The sequence below is a fragment of the Podarcis vaucheri genome (assembly GCF_965113315.1).
Source record: "Podarcis vaucheri genome assembly, chromosome: 5".
Taxonomy (NCBI): Eukaryota; Metazoa; Chordata; class Lepidosauria; order Squamata; family Lacertidae; genus Podarcis; species Podarcis vaucheri.
The window spans coordinates 15,773,795-15,794,813 of record NC_138763.1 but is presented as its reverse complement, the minus strand read 5'-3'; the positions used below and the strand labels follow the sequence as shown (position 1 = coordinate 15,794,813).

Here is a 21,019-nt window from a genome sequence, read left to right as displayed (position 1 = left end):
ACAGTGTTCTTCCCTACAGTGGTGAAATGGAGCGATTGGAATTCTGAACACCAGCACTGCACACTGCAAAATTTTATTCCATGTCACCTGGTAATAATAATAATAATAATAATAATAATAATAATAATAATAATAATATTCTATTAAGAAAAGGCTTAAGTGTAATAGAATCTGCCAGCATCTTAGACTCCTTACATCGGAACCGCTTGATGTGAAAACACATTACTGTCGCATCAGTGCTGGTTGTCAGGGAAGTGTCATAAGACTCTCTCCTCCCCAACTGTTAGATTGCAGTGGAGGAATGGAATCAGCAAAGGTCTTCTCCCTGACCTCAGTAAAACAAATAAGCTGTCTTTTCTTGATGGAACCTAGCTGGGATTGCATCGCAGGGACGACTGGAGACTTGCGAAGGATGACAATGATTTGTGCGCGCGCACACCTTTGTGTGAGAAACTGCTAGAAGTGGAGATTGAGCATTAGGATGCTGGAGCTGGTCTTGAGGTGGCTCGCTAAATTACGGCCTGGTTGCCATGGCGACTCAGCAGGCCCGAATCGCACAAGAAGTAAAACAGCTTTTCAAAGGATGTGGAAGGCCTTTTCTTCTTTTTCTTCTTCTCGGACTGCTCCATTTGCACCCGGACAGTTTCTGCGATTTCCAAGGACGGCAGTAGGCGAGAACGCTCCTGAGCATGTGCAGAATGCAGTTCCTTCACCATTGAAGGGCGGCGGAGGAAAACGCTTCTGGGTGACATCGTTTGAACCACCACATCGAATGCTGAATGGGAAGGTCTTGGGCGGTTGAGGTTTCCTTTCTGGAGAACGGAGCCCTGGCCATCACATCTAAAAAGTCCTGTGGCTTGAAAGTTACTGAAATGCTAAACAACTTAAAAATGACATGCATGTCTTTAAGGAGCGACATGTGTTTTGATCTCCCCGGCTCCCTCGCTTTGTTTTGAATGGTATGCTTTATTTTGAGGAAGCTATGACCCTTGTGAATAATGCATAGAAATTTGGAGGCTGGGAGGCAGATGTCTTTCACTGTTGATGGAGCAGAGGTCACAGATGGACTGGCCTGGCTTTTGTCGGTTTATTTTTATCTCTTCTGGGACTCTGATTGTGGTGTCTTTGCTGTCCCTGTCTGCCCTGATCAGTGTCTTTAAGAAAGGCCCGTTGCAAACCTCGCATCATGGGCCACGTTTCCATTTCCTCTCCCTCCCTTCCTTTCCAGAACTTATAATTTTAACACTGACGGTGGGTTCGTGCAGAAATCACTGCCCCCCCCAACAAAGAAAGCTTAGAGATGCAATTCTGTAATTTCTTAACGTTCTTAATTTCCAAACATCTTCTTGATGTTCTGAAAGGGGGTCTTTTGCCTTTATTATCAGTGGAAAGATCATCAGGCTTAGCGCTAAACATAGCATGGTACCGTGCAGTAATGCCATAGTCTCAGAAGGACTTCAGGAATTTTGACGGGGGGGGCGGCGCTCTCTCTCAGTCTTGAGCACGGTGGAACCAACGTGGCAGAAAGAATTTTGTGTGCCTTGAGCTGAAGATCAGAAACGGGGGCTGTCTGGGAATCAGGCCTGGAGGCGGCTCAAAACCATTGATGGGTTTCCTGTATCAAGGCCTTGGAAACCGCTGTACCTTTTTGGAAAGATGCTGGAACTAAAAGGCTATTGGAGATGCCTGACTGCTGCCAAGAACAGCAGTCCTGTGCCATTGGTCTCTCAGTCTGCTAATGTTGCTGCGAACGGCTGTGCATACACACCACCCATTCATGCAGCTAAGTGACAAAATGCTCTGTGTGATGTCACTCCGGTTTGGAGTTCCCCCGGCTGCACTTTAATTGGTTGCTACATAGAATTGTACGGGACACGGGTGGCGCTGTGGGTTAAACCGCAGAGCCTAGGACTTGCCGATCAGAAGGTCAGCGGTTCGAATCCCCACGGCGGGGTGAGCTCCCGTTGCTCAGTCCCTGCTCCTGCCAACCTAGCAGTTCAAAAGCACATCAAAGTGCAAGTAGATGAATAGTTACCGCTCCGGCGGGAAGGTAAACGGGATTTCCGTGCGCTGCTCTGGTTCGCCAGAAGCAGCTTAGTCACGCTGGCCACATGACTCGGAAGCTGTACGCCGGTTCCCTCGGCCAATAAAGCGAGATGAGCACCGCAACCCCAGAGTTGGTCACGATTGGACCTAATGGTCAGGGGTCCCTTTACATTTCTTTTACATAGAATTGTAGAATTGGAAACAATGAGAAAGGATATCTAGTGCCCTAGAGTTTTTTGGGTTGTGTTGTGGGGAGGAGAACGTAAAAGTCTTGAAAATGGCAAGGACAACTGGAGGGCGATACAGGAGGTGTGCATGTTTTTCATGCAGAAACCTGGCTCACTCTTGTGGGATTGCTGTCCGGATTGCCCATTTAGCGCAGATGGCCCATTTCTCCATTACTGCAACCGTGTCCCCATTGCCTGCAACTGAATCTTTTAACTAGAAATGCAGGGAACTGAACCTGGGTGTTTTTTGCATACTTCTCTATAGTATTAATGCTTTGCTTCCCACACCTCCATAGAAGTGAATGGCAACCATGTTGGTTTGCAAAAGGGGAACGAGGTAGATGAGTGCATTTTGCAGATTCCACAGGACAGAAGCTCAGCCTGTGTCATGGACTGGCTGGATGTAGAGGAGGGGGGAGGGGGCAGCAGCTGGGAAGGGAAGCAGCTTCCCAAGAGAAAGGCTCAGAGCCAGGAAATTGATGGTGGGAAGGCCATGAGTGGTAAGAGGCAGAAGAGGGAGCAGACTGGGAGGAGGAGGAGGTGTCAGAAGCCGAATAGGTAACAGGGTTTAGTGAGCAGGAAGAGGCTGGGGCAGAGAGCAGTCAAGAATCAGAGGCAGTAGCAGAGGGGGCTCAAGCGAGAGAGATGAGGCATGCGGCTAAAGAAGCCAGGGGGTCTCCCCCTCCTGCTGCGACCAGCTCCCCTCCCCCTGGTCTCCCAGAACATGAAAAGAAATGAAGAGGGTGGAGCAAAGAGAGACAAGACGAAGGAGCCTCAGGTTGCTGGGGATGAAGCCTTAGCCCCACTGGGAAGAGTTGCTGTGATCACTAGGCCTGAGCTGCTTTGGTTTCTTTGAGTAAAGAGTTAGCTTCACCAACATGGGTGTGTTATGGGGTAACATTGAACTGGCTTGCAGAAGCTAATTGCGCCCCCAGATTTTGTGATGCACCCCCCTTGTTCAAGTACCCACATTCTGTTATCGGACCCTTCGACTCTGCAGGATCATTTGCTTCGGACTCTGTAAACTTTTGTGCCATTAGGATATGACCCTTTCAGACACTGGTGACTAAAATAAACCTAGACAGCCTCACGCTGCGCTCAGGATACTGCTGCTTGCTAAGATGTGCAATGTAAACAGTAGCTATAGATAGCTCTTTCCTCCTTGTTTGTGTTTGGAAGCCCTTAATACAGGAAGATGCCACGTCTTTTGAAAACGGCTTTTCATGTCAGATGTTCTTGTGTGCAATGAAAAGGGCGACAGCTGTGACTTGGGTGGAGGTGGTAAGCCTCTCTAGCATTGCCATGTCAGAAAGCAGTGGACACGGAATGGATTCCTGCCCCCGCCCCACACAGCGTTTTTAAAAAATCAGATTAAATAAAGAGAATAAAAACTTACGCATGCATTAGCTTAGCATGACTATAACTCAACAAATGCTGTAGCGTGTTTTCTTTGGAAGCTTTCAGTCTAGGTTAACCGAGAGGAGATCATGTTTGCAGTCTCTGAGAGCAATAATCATGTTCTATTCCACTGAAGCAAAACTAACAGTGTCCCATGTTTTTAGTCATTCTAATCATTTTTCCAAATCTGCATTTAATGGGCCTGGGGCAACAACATGCACCCTGTCTCTTTCACACACCAGTTTTGTGTGCTGACATCTTGTAGTGAACTATATAACCAAGCGTTATGAAACAGGTTAATGCACGTTAAGGAGATAGTGCGCCCCGCTAAGTCTTGCAAATAATTGCTCGTATATGGGGGGGGGGAAGAGAGAGAAAGATTTGGGGTGTTTTATGACGCATAAAATTGACTCTGGACGTGCTAAATTGTGGTCAGGATGTGCTCCCAGGCACCTGCACACCGCCCATTGGCAATCATCCCTTGTGTTCATCGAATTACAAGATTACTAATGGGTGGTACTGAAAGGAATGAGCTTGCACGAGATCACCCTTCCACGAACAGGCAAAATTGCAGGTTGTGGTTTGCGATGATAGAAGCGGAGGCGCGATCTCTGTTACACCGCTCGTGCAAGCAGGACATTTGTGTGAGCAGTCAAAGCTGTGCAAAAATACATTCTGCAGCAGTTCCCACCCCCCTTGCGCCCGATAGCATACCTTTGCATGTATGTGCAATAGTGCCATCAAAGTGCATTGCTCTCGACAAAATGTCAGAGGGCAGTCCCCTGCCCTGAAGAGCTGGCAGTCTAGAATTGGACACAGGTGAGACTGCAGAAGGAGAAGGGAGGAAGACAGAACAGGGATGGACTGTGCATTTATTTAGTTAGGTATACATTCATACCTCGGGTTAGAGACGCTTCAAGTTGCGTGTTTTCGGGTTACGGACGCGCCAAAACCCGGAAGTACCGGAACAGGTTACTTCCGGGTTTTGGCGCATGTGCAGAAGCACTAAATCTCACTTTGCGCAGAAACGCCGAATCGCAACCCACGCATGCACAGACGCTGCACTGCGGGTTGCGGACGCTGCGGGTTGCAAATGTGCCTCCTGCATGGATCATGTTCGCAACCCGAGCGTCCACTGTACCTTCCTTTCTATGCCTTTTCTGGGGTCTGGTCCTTAATAAAAATTCTCTCCATTTCCCGTCTTTCTTCACACTATTATTTGTTATTACCATAGTACCATTGCTTCCCTGGCTTGTTTTCTGCTTAGCATCAGTTTTAAAAAATATGCCCCCCCCCCAACTGTTTGGTCTTGGCTTGCCTTATTGCAGATTTATATTTTGGTTTGATGGAACATGTGTGTTTTTATTTCAGGCGAGACTTTTGTATTCTAACATCTTCTATTCTGTTGTTTAGTCATGCTGGCTTTCTTTTGTATTGTTATGTCATGTATTTCTGTGTTTTTACAGTGGTACCTCGGGTTAAGTACTTAATTCGTCCCGGAGGTCCATACTTAACCTGAAACTGTTCTTAACCTGAAGCACCACTTTAGCTAATGGGGCTTCCCACTGCTGCTGCCCCGCCAGAGCACGATTTCTGTTCTCATCCTGAAGCAAAGTTCTTAACCTGAAGCACTATTTCTGGATTAGCGGAGTCTGTAACCTGAAGCGTCTGTAACCTGAGGTACCACTGTATATTGTAATCCTCCCTGTGATACTCGGATGAAGGGCAATATAGAAATTTAATAAAAAATAAATAATTCCAGGACTTCTCTAGTTTAACTTTCCCTAAGCTGTTGGCCTCCCAAGTGCTTTGGGCTACAACTCCCTTCACCCCAGGTCATCGGCCATGTTGGCTGGGGCTAATGGGATTTGGAGTCCCAACAACACATTGAGGGTTTCAGGTTGGGAAATGATGATTTAGTTAAGTCCCCCAGTCCCCCCCCCCCAATATCTTGTTTCATGCCTATGTTCTGGAAAGAATACATACAATTCATGGATATGTTCTTTATAAGATTCTGACATCAGGTTCTTTATTTTGGCAGGTCATTTTTGTCCAAGTTAATCCAGGTGAAACTTTTACAATAAGGGGAGAAGATGGGACTCTTCAGTGCATTCAAGGTAAGGAAGCCTTTATTAAGAGAACATTCCTGTTTTTATGTGGAAAGCACATGTCTGCCCAATTAATATCCTTGGCCGATCACCCGTGGATCCATTGCTTTCGCTCTGTCCTTTCACCAACGAAAATAAAGCATTGTTCACGAAGGTGCATCTGACAGCCTTAAATATTTTCAGTTTGCCAAACTTTTAGAGGAAGTGTGGATGACTTGCAGTTCAGCTTCGCAGCCCTCGAAGACACTATTTTATTTGGAGCTGAGCCACTGCTCCATAAGAGAGTCCCTTAGACAGGTGCATGAACTTTGAGAAGGTCCTGTTGCCTTTGGCATGGTGGCTGGGCTGCTGGACTTCCTTGAGGCTAGCCCAGAAGCTGCAGAAGGTGCAAGATATGGATGGTCAACTGCTCACTGGGATGGACTAACCCCATGATATTACACCAGCGCTGAAAGAATTGCATGGGATACCAGTTAGCTACTGGGCTGGTACTGGTGCTCCAAGGGCTATGCAGCTTGGGACCAGGATGCCTTAAAAAGTCATCCATCCTCTAGGTCCCCAACTAATCACTGTGTTTTGCAGGAGAGGGCATCCTGCAGGTGCCATCCTATCAGTAAGTCTACTTAGCACAACATCAGATTTGGGCCTTTAGTTAGGGTCGCACCAACCTACCTTTAGAACTCCTGCTCTCCCCATTGCATACCAGATGTGTTCCTTCTATGAGAGCCAGTGTGGAGTTGTGGTTAAGAGCAGTGGACTCGTAATCTTGTGAACAGGGTTCGATTCCCCGCTCCTCCACATGCAGCTGCTGGGTGACCTTGGGCCAGTCACACTTCTCTGAAGTCTCTCAGCCTCACTCACCTCACAGAGTGTTTGTTGTGGGGGAGGAAGGGAAAGGAGATTGTTAGCCGCTTTGAGACTCCTTAGGGTAGTGATAAAGCGGGATATCAAATCCAAACTCTTCTTCTTCTTCTTCTCTGCTGTCTTTTTGGAGTCTGCTACATGCATTCCTCCTTCAATGAGTCTTCCAAAATCTGTACCTCACTCAATAGCTGCCTTGGATTTGAATTGATTTTGTGCTGTTCACCTGTTTTTTTATATATGTATCTGTTTTATATATGCTGCATCGTAAATCACTTTGAGGTGCCTTGTGGGAAGAGATTTGTAGACGAAACAACAGTAACAGGAACATCTTGAGGGACAAATGTTCCCCAGCCCCTGTTCTTGTCCATTTGGGCAGACGTTTGGGGTCTTTAGCAGAGTGTGGGCAGCCATCTTTTGGAGGGCTTCCAGGCAGAAGGTTGACCTGAAAGGCATCCCCCCAACTCCTTGACTCCATAGCAACTGCCATATTTATGGTGAGGAAGGAGGTAATGCGGTGGAATGGCTAGAGTGCAAGTATTTAGCCTGGGAGACCTGGGTTCAAATTCCTCTTCGTCATGAAACTTAGCTGTGCCAGTCACTCTCTGCCAAATAGACTCACTGCACTGGTTTGTTGTGAGGGTAACATGGGTGGTTCAGACACATACATTATGTGGATGTGGACCTTCTCTCGTCATATAAGCCATCCCAGACTCTTGTGATCATTACCTGAAGCTCTTCTTTGTGTGCCTCCTCCACATTAGGTGTGGTGGTTGGCAAAATTAGAACGGGGCCTTCTCTGTAGTGGCTCCCCATTTGTGGAATGTTCTCCCCAGGGAGCCTTCATTATATAATTTTTAGGCGCCAGGCGAAAACGTTCCTCTTCAACCAGGCCTTGGGCTGATTCATATTCTTTTAAATGTGTCTGTGGGAAGTGGGGATGGTTATTGCTTTGTTGCTACTTACTTTTTTATCTTGTATTTTATTCTGTGAAACGCCCAAAGATCTTGTGATAAAGGGTAGGATAAAAGGATAATAAAATCCTCATCTTACCTCATCTTTAGGGACGCAGGTGGCGCTGTGGGTTAAACTAGAGAGCCTAGGACTTGCCGATCAGAAGGTTGGCAGTTCGAATCCCCGTGACGGGGTGAGCTCCCATTCCTCGGTCCCTGCTCCTGCCAACCTAGCAGTTCGAAAGCACATCAAAGTGCAAGTAGATAAATAGGTACCACTCTGGCGGGAAGGTAAATGGCGTTTCCGTGCGCTGCTCTGGTTCGCCAGAAGCGGCTTAGTCATGCTGGCCACATGACCCGGAAGCTGTACACCAGCTCCCTCGGCCAATAAAGCGAGATGAGCGCCGCAACCCCAGAGTCGGTCACGACTGGACCTAATGGTCAGGGGTCCCTTTACCTTTTTTACCCAGTTTAGCATACAGGAGGTGGGCATTTGATGTGGCAACTTCAGGTGGATGCCCCCCAGCTGTGACAGTTGGGAATCACGAGTTCTATCAAACCTCTGTCTTTAATAATATCACCCATTGTCCCTAAAGAGAGACGAGGAAAACCAGTAAGCAAAATGTCAGGTTAGATTTTCTTCACTATGGCCACATCTGAGGTGTTGGATCAATATATAATTCATGCCTAATGCTGAAGAAAAGCGCATTTGTGCTTCTCACTGTAATGGCGAAACTTTCCCAAGTGAAGCTCACACCTTCACCACTTTCATTTAAAATAAAAATGCTTCCTGTAACGCTGCCAGTTTTGGGGGAAGGTGGGTGCTTGCAGTCATGCATAACTTTGTGTGAGTCATTCATGGTAAATAAGTCCACCCAGGGGCTATGGTGTTTTATACTTTATTTTTCCCCTCCTTGCTTGAAGCCAGTGATCATGAAAGCAAGAAAGCTAATCATTTGAGCTCAGTATTAAGAAAGAAGCAATTCATTCGTGACCTGCAGTCGAATAAGCTCATCAAACGATTTCCATTTGTGGGGTGTGTGTGTGTGTTGTTTTTTTCCACCTCACCCTCCCTCCCTATTAAGTAGAAATGAAAAGCAGCAAATTGAGATGGCTTGGACTTGTGACTTACCTATTGATGTCCGATGTTCAGACTCCACAGCCCCAGGCCCTAGTTGTAGCTCCAGCCGTTGCAAGTTGCCAGAGTTTTCAGTATTAAGGCACTTGAGTCTGGCTTCATAGGAGAATTTACCTGCATCCTAAGATGCAGATCTGCTGTTGCAGAAGCCTTGATTAGTCACCTTTGCTTAAAAGCCTCTAACGATTATTGTTATTGTTATTATTTATTAAATTTGCATACCGCCCTCTATCCCCCCAGGTCTCAAGGTGGTTCACAACATATATAAAATCACAAAATAAATAATAAAACCAAAAACAACCCAGTAGTGTCTCCCCCCCCCCCGGAAAAACACACCACATTTTAAAAGGGCGTTGGAAGTCAGTCAGCCAAAGGTCTGGGAGATGAGGGATGTTTTTGCCTGGCGTCTAAAGGTGTATAATGCGGGTGCCAGGCGAGCCTTCCTGGGGAGAGCATTCCACAAACAGGGGGCCACTGCAGAAAAGGCCCAGTCTTGTGTTGCCACTCTCCAGAACTCTCATGTAGGAGGCACACGAAGAAGGGCCTCAGAAGGTGATCTCAGGGTCTGGGCAGGTTCATATGGAAAGAGGCGGTCCTTGAGGTATTGCTGTTTAAGATTCTATAGGTCAATACCAGCACTTTGAGATGGGCCTGAAAACTAATTGGTAGCTAGTGCAGTTGGACAAAGGAGAGTCCACCGCCTCCATAGGCCGTTTGTTCTACAGTGAGGAAAATCTTTGCAACATTCCCTTCCTTGTAATTTGAACCAGTAGGTTCTGGTGCAGTATCTGAACGCTGGGAGGCTGGCTTGTACCGTTGTCTGCTATCCTGTGTTCAGATCCAACGCATTTAAAATTCCCATGGCTGCTGCCCATTTTAGACAACCGGAGCAACATTTCAGAAATGTTGTTAAAGGCCTAACGGTGAAGGGAAGCGCAGTCCAGGCATTGGGGGGGGGGGAGGGAAGGCCAAGCCCCTACCCAAATGGCAGAGCTCTCCACCTCAATCTCTGGCCCCCTGTGCGTAGCTCTAAATAAAAACGTCCATGTGCGCACATTCCATTTACGCACATGTGTTTAAGATTATGACATTTCTGTATAGAGTATTTTTATTGAGTCTTTCTCGGTATTCTTTTCAGTTCTCGGTCTTGAAAAGCCGGTGACATTCTCCGATCAGTCAGATCCCGGTCTCAGTTGGTAGTCTGGCTGTAGTGTTGATTGAATTTTAATGGGAAACATTTGTGTTAGCGTTTTGAGTTTCGGCGCTCCCCTCCGTTTCTAAACGCTCGTTCCCTTCAAGGAGAAAGTCGGCGGTGTGTTGAAATACGGGCAGAACGGGTTGCCTTTTGGCTAGCTGCAGACCGGCCTGACTGGCTGCCACCCAGCGCGTGCCATTTGTATTTTATTTTTAAACCTGGCATTAGAACCAGACAAAATGGCTGGTGGAGATAGAGATAAATGAAAGGTTTAATGCATGTCTCCCATTTATAGCCTACCTGCCTTAACATGAAACTCACGGTGGTGCATATATATAGGGTTATAGGTTCTTACGCGTGCTGAGCGAAAACTTCCATCCCATTCTGTGCTAGGCACAATCATGGTTCTGGCTTATGTCAGCACAATGCTAAAACTAACTAGGGTTGGTGGTTCACCATCAATCACTTTCCAGTCCCTTACCTCTGCACCTGTCTCTAGTAACTTAGCAGCGTGAAAGTGGAAACAGGATGTCTGTATAATTGTGCTTTATGGGTCGTTAACACCAAGCAAAGAGTAGCAGCTCTTTATCCCTTGCCAAGGATGATCTCTCTTGTTGCAGAATTGGGCAGTGTGCTGCTCTCCTATTTTGGATCCTAGCTTTCTGTGAGGCTTGTAGGATCTTGTCAGTATGCTAAAGGTGCCCTTTACAATGCAGTGGGATCCCCCATCCCTCGTAAATGATTACACAGCCGGAGTTTCCGGAGTACAGTAAAGAGCAAGTCATAAAATATCTGCCATGTGTCATTTTCCTGTACATGAAAGTGAATCCTGAAGCTTATATGTTTTTAGTGCCTTACTGGGGTTTTTCCTTCTTCTTAAGTGCAAATCTTTTGAAAGGGGATTTGCTTCCCTGAAAACCCCAAGGACAGTTTATCGTTAACTTTTAAGGAGAGGCTTTTGCCCGTCGATCTTGTTTCCCTCCCGTTTCTTCCACAAAATCAAGAGTGCAGTGGTACCTTGGTCGTCGAACGGCTTAGCTCCTGAACAAATCACCTCCTGAATGCCGCAAACCCGGAAGTAAGTGTTCTGGTTTGCGAATGTTTTTGGGAAGCTGAACGTCCGACGTGGCTTCCGATTGATTGACGGAAGCTCCTGTAGCCAATTGGAACCCACACCTTGGTTTTTGAATGGTTCTGGGAGTAGGAACGGACTCCTGGAACTGATTAAATTCGACAACCAAGGTACCACTGTAAATGCAAAAGATTCTCAAGTCAGGAGGTGTCATCCTGCGCCTCTGCTGCCACCCATAACCATCCCTGCTCCTCCCAGGTATTCAAATACCCCCCCCATACCTCTGGATTAGCAGTGGTGACAGTGATGAGATGATGCCTCCCTCTCTTACCTCCCCTTTCCATGGTCACCCCAAGCAGTGTGCCCTCAAACAAGCCACAACTTCATTGCAGAGTTCATTGCACCGGCCATTATTTTGGGTGATGATAGATTGGAGAGCAGGGGAACAGAGTTGGTGGGAAGCCAAAGAGCCAAAGATCTGATGCCTTTACTCTTCCTTCTTAAGAAAAGTAGTGTGTTTTGTCTGTTAGGGTGTGGCAGGACGAGTTTGTGGTGGTAGAGGCAGACAGGGCATGTGAGGCATCCTTTTGTCCTCATCTTGGTCACCGTGGAAGAGGCGTCGGAAAGCTCCCCTGCAGTTTGGACTCTTCCAAACTTCCTGACTTCTCTGAGCCCAGTTTGGCCGAAAAGCCACACAATCGCTAATCAACTTGCCGGGTTTTTCTGCTTGAGGCGCTTCATAATAGTTCCAACAAATTATTTTGCACACGCATTATAGGTTGAGATCAGATCTGTGGTTGTAATGAGGAATGTGATATCCCAGGACAGAAATGAGCAGAACATATGAAGTAGATGATAGCTTATATTAACAAGAAATGTATTGAACAAATGGTGACAAGATGAATCACCCGTACCTCTGCAACACATAAGGAACAATGCCGCCTAGCAATGATAATATTGATTTTATTATAGAAGCTCAAGTAGTAACCACATTCTGCAAAGAAGGATTTCTCCTGCCCCCCGCTTCCCGATTTTGGTAGAATTACCAACTTTATAGCTGGCCTAGGACCTTAGTGGTGAAATTGCTTCTCTCCAAACATAGGAAGCTTCACCTGCTAATTTCTAAGAGAAGTTGATGGACAGGGAGGGAAGATTCTTGACGCCCCCCCCCCCAACAAGAAGCAATTGGTGAATGAGTCAGAGGACACCCTCCCTAGTGTATTAGACCTAGCAAACGGGTCCTCTCCTATTCCCCCCCTTTAAATTCCAGTTACCCCAACTTGTGCATGCTATTGAAGCTCAGTGGGGCATTGAGGTACATCACCAAACGCCACTGGTGTGCTGCTCCCTCAACATTCCTGGCATATTCTGATGGCCAGCTGGTTTCAGGACAATGTCAGTACCTGTCAGTAGAGCAGTAGCTGTAGTGAAAGACTCCTGGTGGCTAATATACTCACGAATTTGATGGGCAGTGTCTGATAAAAATCACATTATTGGCCTATTCAAAACCTTTGCCAGATTCTTTCAGAACGTAATACTGCACCCCAGGCTTGCAGCAGGCCATACAGGTATACAGCTGTAATAATAATGAACTATTCCCCTGCACAATAAGGATGATGGTGATGATGATGATGATGATGATGATTGATACCTCGCCCATCTGGCTGGGTTTCCTCAGCCATTCTGGGCGGCTTCCAACAAAATATTAAAATACAATAGTCCTTCAGATATTAAAAGCTTCCCTAAACAGGGCTGCCTTCAGATGTCTTCTAAAAGTCAGATAGTTGTTTATTTCCTTGACATCTGATGGGAGGGCGTTCCACAGGGCCACTACCAAGAAGGCCCTCTGCCCGGTTCCCTGTAGCTTTGCTTCTCGCAGTGAGGGAACTGCCAGAAGGCCTTCGGAGCTGGACCTCAGCGTCTGGGCTGATCAATGGGGGTGGAAACGCTCCTTCAGGTATCCTGGGCCGAAGCTGTTTAGGGCTTTAAAGGTCAGCACCAACACTTTGAATTGTGCTCAGAAATGTACTGGGAGCCAATGTAGGTCTTTCAGGATTGGTGTTATGTGGTCTCGGCAGCCACCCCCAGTCAAATACTTGCAGGATAGTTAAAGAGGGCATGAAGCCATTAACCATTGGGTGATGTGAGCCCAGCAGAGACCCTTTCTACACTGGGACCAAGTCTTCTTGGGGAGGTAGTCCAAAGCAGGCAGCAAACTCCACCTAAGGCTTAAATTCTGGCAGGAGACATTCATCCCTTTCACTCTCCCTTATGCATTGTTTGCTTTCTGCTTTGACTGAGCATGTGTGAAGGGACAGGTTGCCTGTAAAATGAGTAGAGGAGATAACTTTGGTAGATCTCAGCTACATCTGGCAAAATCTCTATTCTGCTGTTTAGCACCTCTGTGTGCCTGGGTGAAAGGATCACTTATATCTTGGTTTAATATGCTGACATACTATTGACCAAACTTGTCCTAAAGCAGTCGGACATTATTATTCCTTATAAATTTTCACTTCTTTCTTTCACCCCACGGCTCTGACTCTGATGGTGTTGTTTTTTAAGGCAGATGGTCAGACATAAAAGTTCCTCGCAGCTACCTGAGACTTTCTCCTCATGAAGTATTTTTCGTCTTGTTGCTGCCTCAACACATAAATAACCTAGCAGAAGAACCATTCTTGACTCTTTGGCTCTGCTCATTGATTCTGTTACAGCGAAAATAAGCCTTGCACTGATTTTTCAGTAGAATTTTATTATGGGTTTCCACCTTGAAAGAGAGAGAGAGAAGTGGGAGGGATGGGTAATAGTCTGAAGAAAATGGAATCTTGTTTATCTAAATAGCCTTGGAACATCAGAGAATTTGAATTAGCAGCATACTGCGAAGAGTCTTCCCCTTTCTCCCTGCCTTTGATTGCATTCCCATCTTATCAAAAATAAGCAGTTCATTTGCTAAACTTGGAAAAGCAACGCCTGTCCAGTTTATCATTTGTCATCTTGGTGATTGCCTGATTTGCTAGTGCAATTAAATTTTTCTTGATCCTTTTGTTGATCAAAATTTACGCTGTATCAGATGCCTGGTCTCCAAAGCTACCTTGGAGGTCTGGAGCCCCAACCAAACAACATGTGATTGTATTTGTCCTGTGCTCCTATCCAAATGGTCATACTGTGTTAGCCAAAATATTTATGTCTGTTCTGTTTGCAGACTCCATATCATTCTTTGTGGGTTTCTTTTTTTAACCAGGCTTGTGTGGTTTATTCCTTTTTGGCAAATTATATTTTCTAGCATTTTAAAATCCCTAAATTTTCTTCAGCTGGGTCTGCCTCATTGGAATAATCACATCAGGACACTACCTTATTAAAACAAACACACAGTTGCAGCTCACTACTAATTATACATCGTTCTTGCTGAGTTTAGATATTTTTGTGAGCAGATTGACTTTAGCTTGGGGTGGACCAACCACTGTATTAGCAAGAAGGTTTATACAACATTATGTTACGTAGATATTGCATAACATTGCAGGATTAGACTTTCCAGTAGTGTTCGCCTGATTTTTTGCCAAAATCCGTTCTATCACTTTCCTATTTTCCCCCAGCATTTCCACACCCGAGTAAACCCGAAATTACAAATCTGCAAGACTGCCATGGTTTTTTCTTCTTCTTATCTACTAAAAGCACATTAGTGAAACCTGGTTGGAGCAGCTCCTTTTGTGACTAGGCAACGGCGTTAATGATTGAACAAGGTGATCTGCTGGGTAGCTGCTTTCCGGTGGGGCTGAATTGTGCTTGAATTCTTGTTTTGGCGTTCTGTTTATTTATCAGGTGTTGAAGAATATTCCTTTGAAGATGAACATGGATGTTCAACATGTGTCTAGTTTGAGATGGGCAGCATTACAGCATTTCCTTATGCATTGTGGCGTTGTTGGGTTTTTTTAATAGTAGCACCTTAGCAGTTGCCAGTGCGCTCCACAATGAAACTTAAAATATAGGCTAGCTTGTCAATGCGACAGATGCATACAGAAGGATGCTTTTTCTTGCCACGAGGATACATTACTTTGTCTCTCTATCTTTCTCCCGTTCCCCTTTTCAAGGCTTAAGTTTAAGCCTGGCGAACTAATCACACTCGTTGCTTGATGCATTTGCCCAGTGCTAGTTAGCTTTAAAAAAATAATAAAAGCTGCGAAGTTTGATTTGGCTTACATTAATCTTTTCCAAATATCTCTGCTTGGCTGCTGTACAGTACATATTCGAAGACTGGGTTGGGGAGGGGGAGGATGGATATACTCTGTGTGAATGGAAATGTTTTTTGGAACTCTGGAATATGGAAACTTCGAGCATAAAGTCTGTGTGAAACCGTAGATTATTCTGTATGTACCTAGTAGCGACCAGCACATTCATCGCATTGGGCTCCTTTCCAGGACGTTCGCAGCTTTTTTTCATTTGTGGAAAGGAGGAGGAGGAGGAGGAGAGCAGGACTGTGCGCTGCATGTGCTGCGCACTGACTGCTCCAGACAGTCATGTATGTGACCTGGCAATCAGCATGATTTCCTGCTGACGTGGCTTCCCACAACTGGAGCAGAACAGAGCAGCTACAGTGCGCTGCTGCAGAGGAGAGGGGCAGAAGGATGAATCACTCACAGGATGAGAAATAAATTTAAGACTCCGCAAACTTTCTAGCCGTCCAGGTTTAGCAGGCCGGTCAACATGAAGGCACCTTCTTTTTTCCTTTGTTTGGGCACTGCGTGTGTGTGTGTGTGCGCGCACACACATACACGCATGCGCACGGACAAGTGGAGGGGGGAAATAAGGTGTTTGCTTAATAAATGCACTCCCTTCTGCCAATGATTTTTCGGTCGTTATGGTGACCTGCCATTAGGAGATAAATTTGGAATGGAATTTCCCCTACTGTTCGATTTGGATAATACGGTCCATTAGCCCTTATGTCATCCTCAGTTTAGTGTTATTTTCTTCTTCCTGTCGCAAGATGTCGCAGAGATTCAGGCAGCGTAGCCTGGGCTTCTGACTTTGCACTAGTATTATTTTTAGTAGTACTATTGGAATCGTAGTAATTTGGATACTGATTCATGCCAAAATAGACTTCTGCCCATCGGAGCAACTTGCAAACGGGAGGGGGCTTCCAGCCTGAGCTCTGCAGTTATGCACCGCTGTGCTGTGCAAATCCATATCCGGGTAGGTCAGGGAGAGACTCCTTCTCTGAAACCTTGCACAGCTGCTGCCAGCCAGTGTAGACTGTATTGAGCTAGCAAGACCCCAATAGTCTTGACTCAGTGAAAGGCAGCTTCCTATGCAACACTAGCAGCACAGGTCCCCCCCCCCAACAGAAAGGTTAGCAGATTCCACGAAGGCATAGTCTGTAGGACCTCTTCTGCAGATAATTAACCAGTGCTGGAAATTAGCCAAGGGACGTGGGTGGCGCTGTGGGTTAAACCACGGAGCCTAGGACTTGCTGATCAGAAGGTTGGCGGTTCGAATCCCCGTGACGGGGTGAGCTCCCGTTGTTTGGTCCCTGCTCCTGCTAACCTAGCAGTTCGAAAGCACGTCAAAGTGCAAGTATATAAATAGGTACCGCACTGGCGGGAAGGTAAACGGCGTTTCTGTGCGCTGCTCTGGTTTGCCAGAAGTGGCTTAGTCATGCTGGCCACATGACCCCGGAAGCTGTAAGCCGGCTCCCTCAGCCAATAAAGCGAGATGAGCGCCGCAACCCCAGAGTCGGCCACGACTGGACCTAATGGTCAGAGGTCCCTTTACCTTTGCCTAGAAATTAGCCAGGCGACTGGCGTGGGTCCAGTTGTGGCCATGTGGAGCCCCTACATATCTGCAGCCAGCAACCATGGGCTGATTTGCTCCTAAGCATTTAATTGTTGGTGGTGCCATGAGTTCCAGTATCTTCTGGGAGATATCGATTCCTGCATTCCCCAATCGCTCTTCCATCTTCCTGGTCTTCATATGGGTACTGTATACAGATTACATGTTGGGGAGAACAGTCTCTTTGTCTAAATATTTCTGCTGCCTAATAAATAGTTCTTTTGCCAACAACCCAGAATTACAGTCAGAATCCACTTGGATGACTCAACTTAAGGTTTGGGTGTTTTGTTTTTTTAAGATGCTCTGTGTACTCTTTTTGAGCACAGCCAAGCATTTCTGAGTTTGCGCTGCACTTTAGGCAAATGCATAGTCCAAACCGAGTTGATCCACAGGATTACGGCGAAACCCTTGGTTAAGTGCTTTGCTGGTTGAGTGCCAAAGGTGCCCAGGACCTTACAGGATGGGACCCTTGGAAAAGCAAATGAAGATTGTAAATCGGCTAGGCCTGCTGTGCTCGAGTCTTCTGTTCTTTAGATTAAGGTTGATCTCAGCTTGTATTATAATACTGAGCGGGCTGACATCAGCTTTTGCTCAAAAGAGAATATCTTTATCCAGACATAGGGGGCAGTTCGGTCTCTGCGGTGGGCCCCCTCTAGAAAGCTTGAGCCATATGGCACTGGCTTATTTGTCAAAGAACCTGCTGTCCACTCGGATTTAGTTGAAACCATCAAATTACAGTAAGCAAAGACCTCAAGTTAGGATGGAATAAATAGCTTGGGTCAGTAGTCTATTTGTGTTTTAACCTAGTCTCTAGTTTAGACATTCCATTGCAGGAAGCCTTTTATCATGGGGATTGTATGGTGCGTTCTGGAGAAGGGGCTGCGTCTTGGCAGAGAAGCTCTCTAGGCCTGGCTGCGCAAGCTCCGCAAACCATTGGAGTCGTCTTGTGATGTCGGGATTTTGGTAGGATTCCTGCATTATTTTACCAAAGGTCGAAGGCAGCTGCCTCGTCAAAGCAAACTCTCATATTCTCCTCTACCAAATAGTAACAACAACTGCTCACTTCAGCATGCTTTATTAACTTCGTATGTCTTCCATTGTGCCTCTTCTTGGGGCCTATTTTTGCATTCACATAATCCACGCAGCTGTCTTAGTCTTCTGTAGCTGAGTGTTAATTTTGGGGTGGAAAGTTGGGTTCAACCTAGGCCTTCACAACTTGTGTGACCCCACCCTGCCACACCGTGTATCTTGCTAGCTACTTATTATTATTTTTTTAATGATATTTATTAAAAATTTTCAGACAATAAAAAGTTGCAGAATTAAAAATAGGAAATAAGAAAAACGTAACAATAATAAAAAACAAAGAAATATAAAAATACAAAGACGAAATACATAAAGAGTAAAAAAAGAAAACAAAGTTAACAAAAAATCAATATTTTCATGTCTTATATTTCATTTACTTATTTCCTGACCTCCTCACACCCCCCTTTTTTGTATTCCAGTTCACATAGTTAGTTCAGCAAATCCTTACCCTCTATCATTTATCTTTACTTATTATCTTAACCTATTATAACTATATATTTCCAGCCATTATCAATCCGTATTTACATATTCTTGTTAATCTTTTTACCAATACCACTTATTTTCAATCCAACATCCCTCCAACATTCATTAATTTTACAGTATTTCTGCAAGTAGTCTTTAAATTTATTCCAGTCTTCTTCCACCACCTCTTCTCCCTGATCTCGGATTCTGCCAGTCATTTCTGCCAGTTCCATGTAGTCCATCACCTTATCTTGCAATGATTTTTTAAGATAAATTATAATTTCCCTCCATTCCTTATTAAAATTTTGGTCTTCCCGATTTCTGATTCTTCCAGTCATTTTTGCCATTTTGGCATAACCCATCAACTTAATCTTCCATTCTTCTTTCCATCTCTGGGCCAATAACATCCACACAGCTGTGGTTGCATACATAAATAATCTTTTCTGCTCCATTGGGATTTCGGCATCTAGAAAGTGGGGGGTGCATTTGCACTTGTAGGCCTTGAGTTTTGCAGCTGAAAGCCGCTTGTGGTTATCTTTTTTTAAAATGTTATAATCAGTTTGTGCAAACATATGGGTTTTGCCAGGGCACAGTGTTCATGGAGCAGTCATTGAACCGGTCAGCATGCCAAAGCAGTCAACTTACGATAGGTGTCATCATGACATTGGCAAGTCAGAATGGCTGTGTGCATCAGCCTAAATGGCCTGAGAGTTGGCATTCTGTATTCATCTTGCTGCAGTGGCTGCTTAGCCTGATTTGCTTGGAGATAACCCCCTGAATTGGTTGCTTGTGATGGGCCTAGAGGAGTCCACATGGTGATAAATACTGTGCTCAGTGGTAAGGTAAAGGTAAAGGGACCCCTGACCATTAGGTCCAGTTGTGGCCGACTCTGGGGTTGTGGCGCTCATCTCACTTTATTGGCCGAGGGAGCCACCGTACAGCTTCCGGGTCATGTGGCCAGCATGACTAAGCCGCTTCTGGCGAACCAGGGCAGTGCACCGAAGCTCCGTTTACCTTCCTGCCATAGCGGTACCTATTTATCTACTTGCACTTTGACGTGCTTTCGAACTGCTAGGTTGGCAGGAGCAGGGACTGAGCAACGGGAGCTCTTCCCGTTGCGGGGATTCGAACCGCCGACCTTCTGATCGGCAAGCCCAAGAAGGTCTGTGGTTTAACCCACAGTGCCACCCGCGTCCTGTGCTCAGTGGTAGAATGTGCTTTTTACATGTGGAAAGGTCAGACCCAACCCCTGACATTGGGTATATCAATCAGGTTAGTGAAAGAGCTGAAACCTTGGAAAACTGCCGCCAAAGTAGGTAAAACTGGGTGAGATGGACCGATGGTCTTACTTAGTAAAGGGCATTCATATACAGTGGTACCTCGGGTTACATATTCTTCAGGTTACATAAGCTTCAGGTTACAGACTCCGCTAACCCAGAAATATTACCTCGGGTTAAGAACTTTGCTTCAGGATGAGAACAGAAATTGTGCTCCAGCAGCGCGGTGGCAGCAGGAGGCCCCATTAGATAAAGTGGTGCTTCAGGTTAAGAACAGTTTCAGGTTAAGAACGGACCTCCGGAACGAATTAAGTACCTAACCCAAAGTTAATAAAAAACGGATGTATAAGTTTCTGATTGTGTCCTGGCCCCTCATAATAAGGAGAGTTCAGTTTGCAAGCCTGAAAGTGTGTAATGCCGTAGTTTAGCTTTACCTGCAAAGGCAACAATGAATTGTTGGGAAGTTTAGCTTTACATGTGAACACTTAGGTTTTATTTCAGTTCCTCTGAGAACAAGAGACTAGGCCAAGATTTCGTGGGAAAGATACCTGACGAAGGTGGTATGAAGGCACTGTGGAAGTGAGACACCCACAAACAGCACATTATCACCTAACAAAGTGGGTGGGGGAGAAAACCTGGGTGCCCTTCCCATCACGTTTAATGGATTGCAGGGCGACACAAACTGGTAGGAACACAAAGCTTTTAGCTAAAACAAGCTCTCCATGTTGGTGTTTCTGTCTCTGCCAAACTCAAATCTATTTCTGGGTTCAGCAAACGCATTCATTCCACACATGATTTATCACCGAAGCTCATAAAAATACAGGCGGAAAGCACACTTAAAAAAGAAAAGAATATATGGAAATGGACTCGATTGTACCAAAAAATAGTTTTAAAATATTATGCCTAAGGGGGATGCTTCTTTTTCTGATTCCAAAGCCTTTGCTTCAGATTTTGGATGTGGTCACTGAGTGTTTCATATTTCATAGGCACATATTATATAATATTGTGGGCTTTTCTGAAATTTTAAAATTATAGTGAGTTGTGTGTTTTATAAAAAGAAACTGCTGGTGGTGTTTAGTTTAGAACATGTAAGGGTTTGCTGGATCAGAGCAGTGGCCCATCATCCGATTCCCAGGTGCCTATGGGAAGCCTGATAGAAGAAATTGGGTGCAATAATGCTTCGGTATTTCACAGAACACTGTCTCTGACCAGGAGACAGAACACAGCCATTGTGGTTCATTTAAGTCAGGGTGGCTTAAATCAGCAGGAAGACAAGGCTGGTACAAAATAATGGATTTAAATCAACTTTCCCACTGGTACTATTTTATTCGTTTCCCCATTCAATGGTGCAAATTTGGCCACCAAACTATGTTAATTTA

General features: G+C 45.5%; 1 protein-coding gene across 2 annotated transcripts in view; it reads left to right on the top strand.

Moving 5' to 3' along the window:
* Window positions 1-21,019, top strand: part of FNDC3B (fibronectin type III domain containing 3B) — a 289,175-nt gene that overhangs the window by 99,994 nt on the left and 168,162 nt on the right. For both annotated transcript variants that reach the window (XM_082223929.1, XM_082223928.1), the window contains exon 3: window positions 5,713-5,788. In XM_082223929.1, the coding sequence (XP_082080055.1) occupies window positions 5,713-5,788 (76 nt within the window). The remainder of the gene's footprint in view (window positions 1-5,712; window positions 5,789-21,019) is intronic.